Source organism: Camellia sinensis, chromosome 1, assembly GCF_055761805.1.
Source record: "Camellia sinensis isolate YWXY chromosome 1, ASM5576180v1, whole genome shotgun sequence".
NCBI classification, from domain to species: domain Eukaryota; kingdom Viridiplantae; phylum Streptophyta; class Magnoliopsida; order Ericales; family Theaceae; genus Camellia; species Camellia sinensis.
In genome coordinates, this window is record NC_138961.1 from 30,211,080 (window position 1) to 30,222,883 (window position 11,804).

Consider the following 11,804-nt stretch of genomic DNA (forward strand, 5'->3'; position numbering starts at 1 on the left):
TGACCTCCCAAATATCGAGTTAAGTTTGATCAGCTTCTAGTTCGGCACCAAGACTGAATTACATCAAATCTGATCTCTCTAACGTAGGGTTGAATGCGGACGGTTGGTAGCTCGGTTAAAGCATGGTCTGCTCTTCAAGCTGGTCGCACGCGGGCGCGTGGTTCGCCATCCGGGTTAAGATGATCTTGCTGGTGCTCCTTCAACCGCAGTGATGAATTTAGCTCGGTCGCACCAAGTGTCATTCCAGGAATTGTTGATCTTGTAGCAGTTCAATGAAAATAGCATAGATATGGATTTTGCGCAACGCAAATCCATGATTTAAGATTTCAGGCACTAATATATTTTTAACCTATAATTAGATTGGGTAATCATTCAAATTAAGAATAGAAGCTCGTTGCTTTTTTTTTCCCTCGAATTAATAATTAGTATGATTTAATTTAGAAATATCTATCTGCATTAAGAAAATATCTATTGGGGCTACGACTTTAGAACTAAAATTGACGACCTTAATGAGTCCAAAAACTGAAATTGAGTACATGGATATGCTGATGGGAATTTTTAATGTCAGTTGGGAAGTTTAATTGAAAATTGATGTCGTCTGATTCGCTAAATTGTGTTTGGCTCATTATTTTGCAATTATATATGTATATATGAGATAGAGAGCTCATATGAGCTCATCCTTAGCAACTAAGAGATCAAAATATCTGGAGAGTAAGAGAGAGTTCTAGAAAAAGAGAGAAACAAGAGGAAGAAGAAAAACAAAAGGGGATCAAGCTAAATATTCACCCATTAAACCATTCAAGGTAAGATTTTCCCTCTAATTTCATGAATCTAAGTTGTATTACCCTTGACATCTAACAAGCTAAGGAGTTTAATGGTGTAAATTGTTGTTTAGAACTCTCATGAGTTCAAAGAGAGACTTGTAAGAAAGAGCTCAAGATCTTGACATACTTGGCATGAGTTCATGAAATTCTTATGCATACATATTTACTTTCTTACATAGTTCTTTAATTTGAGAGGAAATCTCCATGGATTTTGAGTTTGGGACCCAAAAATGCATGTGTTATGACTTTACATTTCACTTCAAGAGTTTGATCTTGTATTTGGAAACTTGAGTTTTGATTTGAAGTTATAATGTTTATTTGAAGTTAGATATGTTCAATTCAAAGTGTTGTTAGGAGTTTTGGGTCTTAATTTTCATGAACTTGAAGTTGATTTTGCAAAAGAATGAGGTTCCATTACAAAGCAGATTTCAGACTGGTTCTACACCCAAACCGCTCGAGTGGCCTGGGCCACTGCACGAGCGACTGGACCTCTTTTGCTAAAAATGCATACTGCTTAACCACTGCTTGTGCGGCCAAGGCCACCGCACGTGCGGCCCAACAGGTTTATTTTTCCGATTTTGTTTTCTTTTCATTTTTTGACTTCTGGGCCTTCATTTACATAGTTTTCACGTGTAATTTACATCCACATGCATATCATAAGCATGAAAGAGATTAAAGAATAGGACTAACCGAACAAATATATATAACGAATGATCCAAATAGATTAAACTGAATGTGCTATGAAATGTGTTTTGTTGTGCTTGGTTATATTTCTGCAAGTTGAGCCGTTAAGGTGGACCATTCGACCTAGCACTGTAAGTAACATTTCTGTAAAGATATGTTGATATGCACTATACTTGAAATGTTATACGTAATGTTATATGATATGATATGTTTCTGAAATATGATTTTGATTCTGTGAATGAATATCCGATTTGCAAATCTAGTATGGCATTCAAGGATAGTCCCAAGTCATGGGGGACAGCACGTTAGTGGGGGTCCATGACATAGATGTGATTACGAGATCTCATTAGCCATTTCATTTTAATCAGTATCCGGAGCCGATTACTCTAGTTGGAAGACATTATGTAATGTTTCTTGGGATGTACCAGTATTATGTTCTGATATGATAGATGTTTATGCTCGGCTTTTTTGTCTATTATTTGATGTGGAATTTATTCACTAACCTCTTTACTTTAATGTTATTTATTGGGTTTCAGCTCACTGTTTTTATATGTATGTATAGGTGAGCGTTCTGGAGGGCAAGTCTAGAAGGGGTCTTTAGTAGAGCCACCGTTTTGATGCCTACCGAGTTGTTTTGAGTGCTTCTGAGTTGGGGCTAGGTCTAGAAGGCCGTTGTCAAGCTTTTGATCATGATGTACACTTTCGACACGTGCATATGTTTTGCAGAAGATATTATGTTATAAGTTATGTATCGTTATGTAGGTAAATTAACGTTTTTATTGTACATGTTTGTTCATATAGATGCACAGCTCATTGGACCATTGGTATTTTTTTTTTGTATATTGCTTCTGTTAGCCCCGATTATTTTGGCTTGTACAGAAAGGCCTTTGGTAATCTCGAATTACTGGCCGGTCACTTCACCGACCCTTATGGAGCGGGGTTCAGATCGTGACACTCTTAGAACTTTAACTATCAAAACTCACTATTTTGTTAGGATCTACCCTTGTTTTTGAATGAATATTTTTCATTTAAGTTGTCAATTTTATATTTTTATTATTTCTGAATATTTTATTTAGCAATTATTTTGTCTATGAGTTTGTTTCTTATGTCATCGATTTATCATGTTTCTTTATGTTTTTTGGCATTTCAATTTTGGTTTAACTCAATTTTTGAATAATCAAATTAAACTAAACTTAAGTCTAGGATTAACATTTTTCAAACTAAAATAATTAGAATTCAAGTGAAATTTATTTCAAATTACAAATTCTAAGAGCATCCGCATCAGCCTCTTTAAATTTTTAGTCAAATTTAACCCAAAATCCTCTTTTTCTATTTTAACTAGTCACGTTTTTAGTATTCACTGCATCAAACTCTCTATTCTAACTCAGTCTTATTAAAATATTAATTTTTTATTGTATTTGTTATTATTTCTGATTTTATTAAATTGATGAGGTGTCACCCAAACAATTCTTAAAAAATGCAAAAAAAAAAAAATTGTTGTTGACCGGTTGATTGGCCGGTCGACCGGTTAGGCTAATTTTGTACATTTTTCTTCTTCTTCTATAAGCACTCACAGGACATCCGGATGGACGACCAGTTTAAAAATTTTGGCCTAATTTTGCTCCAAAAAATATAATAAAAAATAATGTAACTAGTGAACAATGCCTCTTTATTTTTGTTAAGGTATTGTAGCAAATTTAATAAAAAGTTAATTTATAAAAATTTTGTTGAGGCTGATGGAGAGAGGATTTGATGCTAATGCTCTCTATAATAACTTCAAAGTTATTGCAAAGAATCTAATGCGGATGCTCTAAGGTCGCTTCTTTAGGATATTTATTAATTTGTTCGTCATGTGATATTGCATTCTAGTTGCTTTCGAACTTGGTTTCAAATAAAACTAATAACTCAGTACATGTCTCCATTTCAACACTAGAGAAATGCTATGTGTTTTTCAAGTATAAAAAGTGTTTGTAAATTGTGAAAGTATTAAAAAAAAATTACTTTAAGGAAAAATGTTTTGAATTGGTAAAAATATTTTATGTTTTTTTTTTTAAATTCTTTTTCTTACCCAAAAACACTTGTTAGCCTCACCCTTTACGCTGTGTTTGGTTAGAAAACTTAGAAAAGAATTTTAAAAGAAAAAGAGAAAAAATAAGTGAAATAAATAAAATATATTTATATCTCACTTAAGTTCACACACTTTTTCATTTTTTCTTTTTAAATTCTTCCCCAAATTCCTCGACCAAACACATTCTTAAACAATCATATTTCCTACTTATTTTATCAGCAACTTGAAATAAATTCAATAAGGCCAAATGCTAAAGCTCCTTTCAATTAACGAAAAATATAATTAATTATTGTTAAAAATATTGTAGATAGTAAAACAATTAATTTTTGAACTGGTGTCCTATGTCTATTGATAATATAAAGAATTAATTATGGTTTATCTCTCATTTATGAAGTCGTATATTTTTACCTTTTCAATTAATGAAAATGTATCACTTTTACTCTTTTAGACTATTTTTAAAATGAATCTATTTATATTATTTTTTAAGTTAAGTGTCTAATATAGACGGATTCATTTTTTTTCTTTTTTCTAATTTGAGGATAAGTTCATTATTAATGAGGTAAAATAATATTCATTAATAATTAAAAAAGTCTTGTTATAATTAACCATAATATACAAGATTATTGATTGAGCATGCCAAGTTTGAATTCCCCTAACTACAAATTATTATTTTTTTTAAAACTACCACAAGAACAATAAACACAACAAATGGATTGGAAATAATTTTGATTTTTTTGTATTTATTATTTTTTTTTCTCCATTTAGTAAGTCAAAGAAAGAATCCATTTACATAATAAAAAGCAGAGAGAGAGAGAGACAAGTAACTAAAACACGTACCACGTGGCATAACTTGTCCTAAGAGAAGTTGCGTGGCAACTGGTTGAGTTAAATTAAAACTCTCATGACAAAAACAAGTGGTTCCAGAGGGGTTTAAGCCCCGGACATTAATGCCCCTTGACTGGCTGGTCCGGTTGTTCGGTCAAAACTATAAAAACGGATGCGAGAGAGAGAGAGGTTTTAAGTTGTTTTGTGTGGTTTTGAAACAGCTTAAAGGGTTTTTGGTTCTTGTCCACAATCCACAACCACCACGTCCCACATCTCTACAGGAGAGAAAGAGAAAAGTTTTGAGAGAGAGAGAGAGAGAGAGTTTGAATTGTTTTTCATGTGACGTGAATTTGAAAATTCTGATTGAATTGAAGCGAATTCGAACGCAAATACGCATTATACGGATTTAAACTGGCGATCGTATCTTGAAGTGGTAAGCCGATCGAATTACTTGTGCGTGTGTATTTTATCATCTGTATACGTAATGAGGTTCTGCGTTGTTGAATCTGGCTTGGATTCGTTCAATTTTGTTTTTTGGGAGATGTTTGGTTTGATCCATGGTGGAATTGTGGAATTCTGTTGTGAATTACTTGTTTTCTCGTCAATTTTCACGTGATCAGTTGGAGATCTGAGCAGATTTGATTGATTTGTCTCTCTTCTCTTGATCGCACTTGGATCGTATTTATTCCAATTCTACGGAGTTCCCAGAGTTGTTGATTCCGATTTTTGGTTTTTTGGTGGAAATTATTTCAAATTCTGGAACTTAAAAAAAAAAAAAAAAAAAAAAAAAAAAAAAAAAAAAAAAAAAAACGAGCGGTGAAATTGGAATCTGATCGGTAGTTCTGGTGGAAATCACAAGCCTTTCTTTATCTTTTGATTCGTTTTATGTGAATTTGGTTATCTGGATTTAAGTTCAATTCCTAATTTGTTTGTACACAATTGTGGCTGGATTAATACCAACCCCGTCTGAATTTCTACTGATCTAATTCTATTCAGGCTTGTGGAATTTGAATGTGATAGGTTATAATCTGCAAACATTTTTTTTGTTTTTTCCTTCTCGTCATAATGTCTCATTGGGTTTTTGGAAGATCTTTGGAAAATGAAAACAATGTTTTTGTAATTTTACGGCAAGTGCCTTGGTTGTTGCCCTTTGATCATATTTCTTGGTTCTCATAAATTTAAGTACGTAACTTCTTCGAAGCATGAGTAAATGCTCTTGGTTGTTTCCCTTTCGCATTGAATTTCAGGTACTTGTGAAGTTGTGACTTTTTGGGATCCGAGTGCTCTCTAAAGCAAATCTTATTTACAGATCTTCTTGATTATTGTTTATTATCATGCCTCGCTCAAGAAGCGGGAAATATAAAACGGAAGAGCCTAAGAACAACATTGACATAATCATTATTGTATCTGAAGTCAAGAGTTTTCGTGAGATTGTGATCCATAATAATTTCTACTCATGATTGTTTTGCTCACTCCAGTGATGTGCATTATCAAGTGATTGAGGTTATTAAAAAAGGGTGATTTGTGGATGTCTGTTAATAGTTTTTTTTTTTTTTCCTTTGTTACAGTGAAGTGGATCTGAGAATGCTGGCATATTGCATCTGATGAGCTCTTATTGGCATGCATGCCTGAGATATGGTGTTGAAGAAGAGTCTTGATTATGGATTCAATGGCTACCGGGTCCCCATTATACCTAGAGGTCCCAGATCTGTAAGAGTTAGTAATTCTTTAGCTTTACTGGGTTGTCTGGTGATCCTAACATCCCCTTTATGTTGAAACACTGATGTTTGTAATTTTTGGTTATTGGTTCAGAGGAGAGGTTCACATAAGAAAAGCGTTGAGGATAGCCAAATCTGTGCATTTGAACTACTGGCAGCTGTTGCCGGCAAGTTGTTGCAGGAGAGTGAGAGTTCTACTTCTAGTAATGCTGAAGGAAAAGACCCATCTGGAATTCACGGTGGTGGAGTTAAACATGAACAACTGGAAGCTAGTAATGCTTTGAGATCAGGGTGCAATGATCAGGGAAGCTGCATAGAGAGTGTCTTTGTCTCTGGACTTGCAGCTCAAAATCACAATTCAAAGTCCACTTTGAGAGAACTCCCTCATGCTGTGTGTGATACTGTTTTGGAAAGCACTTCGATTATTTCAAGTTCCAACTTTTCCAAGAAAGTTGGTCATGATGTGAAATTGGAAATCTCTGAAAGCAAGATAGCAGTTGAAAAATTCCATGGCAAAGTAGAGGGGGGCTCCCCTAATTGTGGGGAATCATGTGATGGTTACGTACATAATGGAACTGAAAGACAGCTAGAGGTTGAAGGGAATCATAATCATAATGCAGATTTGACTGCAGCTAATACCTTCAGTTCAAAGGATCCAATGGAAATATGTGTGAATACCCATCCATTTATTAATTCTGACAGTAGTGTACAGTTGACCTCATATAGGGATTCTGTTCCTAATGCTTCTTTTCCGCAGCATAGGATCAATGTAAAGGTAGGTAGTGAAGATGATGACGAAAATTCTGTTCGGTACAATCGGCCTAGCTCCAAGATGAGGGCCTTTAGGCCACATCAACGTATTGGGCACCGAAGAATAAGAAAGTTACTGACTTCCAAATACTGGAAAGTAGCTCCAAAGTTGAAGGATTGTGAATTTTCTAACTCCAGTAAGTGAATGATTTAGCATTTTTGGTGCGATACAGTACGCTAAAGTTTGACAAGGTATGCACACGTGCACAAATATGTCTACTATGTATGTCTATTTAAATATATTTGCTCTCTCTATTTTAGATGGGGGCATGAAGCACGTCTCCCGCAATAGGAAAGCCCTTCACACCAGTGAAAGAATTCAACGCGAAGGTCCTTTAAAGAAGAGAAAATTATTTTACCACAGCTCGACTCTAGCATATGATTGGGAGGCAAGTAGTGAAAGTATTTCTAACTCACATGAGAAGACTATGAAGGGAGACAAGGGTGGCTCACCTAAAAACTTGCTGCATAGAGGTTCTTACTTTTCTATTTGTCTTGGGGATTTACAGCTTTTTTGCTATTCCAAGTTCTCTAGCTGATTTTAGTGTTTTATTTTTTTTGGGTGCAGCAAGTGGGGTTCCATCTTCAGTTTTAGGTCGTCAAGCATCATTCCACTCGAGGGATTCCCACGGTACTAGAAACAACACCCCCCAAAAAACTATAAATAAATAAATAAACCCAAAAATAAATAAAGAAAGAAAGAAAGAAATGATCTCTGTATGTGTATGCGTGGATAGTGATGTACATTTAACTTCTTTTTTTTTTACTTGATTGCAATATGACTTTTAGAACATGGGATTGGGATTATTAATCCGTGGGCCCAATTATCTTATGTTTGTTTTAACATTTTGGTTTAGGATTATTAATCCAATGGATAATTAATCCAACAAATTTGTAGGATTATAAGTAATGAGGTAGGGGTGGGATTATTAATCCAATGGATAATTTATCCAATTGGATAGTGAATACTGTACTAATTTGATAAGATTATTAATACCTCACTATTAGTCATGTGAATCAAACATGACCTTAAGGTCATGTTTGATTCACAATACTAATAGTGAGGTATTAATAATCCAATCAAATTAGTGTGGTATTAACTATCCCACCCCTACCCCATTACTAATAATCCTACAAATTTGTTGGATTAATTATCCATTGGATTAATAGTCCTAAACCAAAATGTCAAAACAAACATAGGATGATTGGGCCCACGGATTAATAATCCTAATCCCATGCTTTAATCCTTCCAATCAAACATGCTCTAAGAGTTTCTGACATGCACTATGTTTCTTCATTCAGTGAAGTTTAGCATCAAGTCCTTCAAGGTACCAGAGCTTTATGTTGAGGTCCCAGAAACTGCCACTATTGGTTCACTGAAGGTTTGCAATTTCCCTATTCTGCCTATTATATGTCAAGAAGATTCTTAATCATGTATTGTGAAGGTCACAAATACCCTAGGTCACACAGGGCACACTCTGTTTTGTTTGGCGAAATGATTACAGTGATTTTGGCTGTGCTGAATTCTTTCAACTATCTAAAAGGAGGAAAAAAATAAGATTTTTTTCACTACTTCTACCATAACCTGATTGTGGTTTTATCTTTTTATTCTTCCTTGTTTATTTTTTATTTATTTTTTTATTAGTTCAATATAATTTGTATTTTTTTTTATGATACAACTCTTTCCTTGAGGAATTTGATTTACGTTAAGTCTTAGCTGCATTGTTCATTAGGTTTCATGCCATATTATCCTGTAGAAAATGGTTGAGGCTACTATTTGGTGCTCTCATTTAATTTACTAAGTTACTATGTGATCTTATCATTTTCTCCAAACATCTAAATAATTTTCCACATCCATATGATATGGTTGGGGTTGCACAAAAATATGAACAACTGATTATTTCTTACCCCTAATGCACTAAATTGAATTTATTTTTAAGGTGGTAGGAACCTTATGTTCTGTTCCCTCACACTATTAATAAGGAATACTGCTCAAATTTTATTTTCATACCCCAACCCCCCCCCCCCCCCCCCCCCAAAAAAAAAAAAAAACAAAAAAACTTATTTGATCCATTACAGATGCTGTAGAGTGTTAGTGATTATAGATTCTCATTTTGTATTATGCTTCTGCATGATGTTTGTGTAGAGGACCGTTATGGAGGCCGTGACTGCTATACTTCAAGGCGGATTACACGTAGGTGTACTTCTTCAAGGGAAAAAGGTTAAAGATGATAACAGAACTCTATTGCAAACTGGTATTTCTCACAATGACAACCTGGATGCTCTTGGTTTTACATTGGAACCAAGTTCTGTGATGGCATCTCCACCTGTGTGCCCCAAAGATCCTCCAATTTTGCTGCCATGTGAGACACACCAACAGTTAACCAGGTAATGTATATTTGCAGATAGATACTTATTCCGGAGAACTAGAATTTTGTTGCTTCAGCATTTTTATAGCTCTAGGTCAATTGCATTTCTTATCCTTTTTTTTTCTTCTTATTATTACCTGTAGTGTATTTATTTTTGGTTCGGGTGTACATTTGAACATGAAACGGTTCTTTTCATGGCAAAAAGGCTAGAAAGTTTTATTTGCTGTTTCCCATGTTTTATCAAATTGATGCAAGTTTTTGAACCATGGTAGATTAATTTCTTTAATGTATATTTTTTATTTGGTGGCTGTGGATTGGAATAAAATTAAGGTTTTGAATTTTGCTCTATTCTACTCTATATCCAGGTTGCCAGCCAGTCCCATTTTGGATTCAGGGTTCTCTAATGAATCATGTGATCCTCTTCCAGTGGCCAATGTGGACAACCATGTTGAAAGTAAAAATGAATTGGTCCCTTCCCCTACTGATGTAGTAACAGATGGAACGACACCTGATTCCAGAGCCTTGGTTCCCGTACCAGCAATGAGCGTGGAAGCACTTGCTGTGTTTCCCATGAACCAGAAAACTAGGCGGTCTGAACTTGTGCAGCGTAGAACTAGGAGACCTTTCTCTGTGTCAGAAGTAGAAGCACTAGTTGAAGCAGTTGAGAATCTCGGAACTGGAAGGTATGTAAATATACTGCTTCTTCCGTCATTTTGCCTATTGTTCTCATTCCGTCCACGTTCTAGGGAGATATACAAGTCTGTTCTATTTTTCAATATAGAGAACTTTTTTTTATTCTTATTGAGAGGATCCGGAGTTCCAATTATCTTCTGATTCTGCAGGTGGCGTGATGTTAAATTGCGTGCTTTTGAGAATGCAGATCATCGAACTTATGTGGACTTGAAGGTAAGAAATTCATTTGCAATTTTTATCTATGTTCAAGCATGTGAGATTGTTACCAGCTACAGGTGTGAATGTGCCATGCCAGGTTTTAAGTATCTATCGGGATTTTGAACTTCCAATATGGATAGTCACCAATACATCAGTCGATTTTGTCTGCGTCGCCGATACGATACATATCTTGATACTGTTATTTTAAACGATACCATATATGTCAATGGAAGTTACTGCTGGAATATTAGTTGTGGATCTGAGAGAAGAATAATCAAATATGACCTTTGCATAACACAGTTTTCCATGTGATTATCGCTGGTAGACACCCTTCATTTATATATATGTAAATATTCATTTTTAGTACACCAGGAAAAGACGATCACTGTGGAGATCTTACAAGTTGTTACAAACCTCTTTTTCTCGGATATATCTCATGATGTTGCTTGTTAGGATGACCTGACAGAGACCTGTCAGCACATGACAATCCTTAAACTTTCCTGCTAATTGAATATTTTTTAGTCTTTGACGTAATTTAGTTTTTTTATTAACACGATTAACGTGTCAATCCGAAAGGAAGCACATGGGTTGTTTTGGGTTAGACTAATATTTTATCATATAGGTACTTAAATAATTACGTAAACAAGCTGTTACCCTCTGATGATGAATGATTGTGTGTGCTCGTATGCAGGATAAGTGGAAGACATTGGTTCACACGGCAAGCATCGCCCCCCAGCAAAGAAGAGGCGAGCCCGTGCCGCAGGAGCTCTTGGACCGAGTCTTGGCTGCCCATTCTTACTGGTCTCAGCACCAATCTAAGCAACATGGCAAGCTTCAAACTGAAACCCTCTAAAGATTTCAGACTGCTCAGGAGGGAAGACTTTCAAAGAGGTACCCAAATGGTTAGAGTGTAAATTAGTTGTGACAGTGAAATTGAAAAAATGAAGTGTAAAAAATTAATATGGTCTCATGTAATATTATGCTTACTTCACAATGATTCATTGCCAGGTGCTGGCTTGTAAATGATTTGACAAAATAAAGGGTATTCTAACAGAATCCATAGTGGTCACTTTGATTTGATAGAGATTCCATTGTTTCACATACTTTTGAAAATCAAAAGGTCTTGAAAGAGAATTAAATTATGAATTTTTAAAAAAAATATTTATTCCTTGGAATCTTTCTTCTTCTTCTTCTTCTTCTTCTTCTTCTTCTTTTTTATATATTTTTTTTCGAAAAATGCTTCCTACCCCCAGCTGGGGGTGACACCCAGTGAGGTGTCAGCTGGGGGTTGGAAGGAAAAAAACAGTTTTTCTTTTCTTTTTTTTTTTATTTTCGACCAGTGGGGGCACGCCACGTCACTTCACTGGGGGCGCGACCCCCACTGAGTGTAGGAAGCATGGTTGTTTTTTTTCAGTGTGGGAATCTTGCTTGGTACATTATTGGGTTGTCATTATCTTCTTGTCTTTTAACCTTGTGGTTCTAATAGCCAAACTGTTTTTGTGGAGTGTTTATTTTTTGCTCCATTTAGTCCAATCTCAAACTTCATTTTTATCACACAATCAAGTGTCTCTAACTTAATCATGTGGTAGCTACAAAACTTTGCCAACTTTATTTT

At 35.0% G+C, this 11,804-nt stretch overlaps 1 protein-coding gene across 3 annotated transcripts; it reads left to right on the forward strand.

Annotated features, from left to right (window-relative positions):
• Positions 1-4,402: 4,402 nt before the first annotated feature.
• LOC114272931 (telomere repeat-binding protein 4) lies at positions 4,403-11,245 on the forward strand. Of its 3 annotated transcripts, none has more exons than XM_082875441.1 (10): positions 4,403-4,834; positions 5,970-6,117; positions 6,214-7,066; positions 7,191-7,403; positions 7,498-7,560; positions 8,232-8,311; positions 9,076-9,317; positions 9,664-9,981; positions 10,141-10,204; positions 10,881-11,245. In XM_082875441.1, the coding sequence occupies exons 2-10, from the start codon at positions 6,037-6,039 to the stop codon at positions 11,040-11,042; spliced, it is 2,076 nt and encodes a 691-aa protein (XP_082731567.1). In that variant the 5' UTR covers positions 4,403-4,834; positions 5,970-6,036; the 3' UTR covers positions 11,043-11,245. The 3 variants fall into 3 exon arrangements, with proteins under 3 accessions (XP_082731567.1, XP_082731576.1, XP_082731585.1); XM_082875450.1 differs by having other exon boundaries at positions 4,469-4,834; positions 5,970-6,111; XM_082875459.1 differs by having other exon boundaries at positions 4,596-4,834; positions 5,970-6,100.
• Positions 11,246-11,804: the final 559 nt, after the last annotated feature.

Bases quoted from the DNA above. Each gene is read 5' to 3' on its own strand.
- LOC114272931 (XM_082875441.1), top strand. From the start codon at position 6,037: ATGGTGTTGAAGAAGAGTCTTGATTATGGATTCAATGGCTACCGGGTC. The intron at 7,067-7,190 runs GTAAGTGAATGA...TCTCTATTTTAG, and splicing joins TTGTGAATTTTCTAACTCCA to ATGGGGGCATGAAGCACGTC. The intron at 9,982-10,140 runs GTATGTAAATAT...CTGATTCTGCAG, and splicing joins GAGAATCTCGGAACTGGAAG to GTGGCGTGATGTTAAATTGC.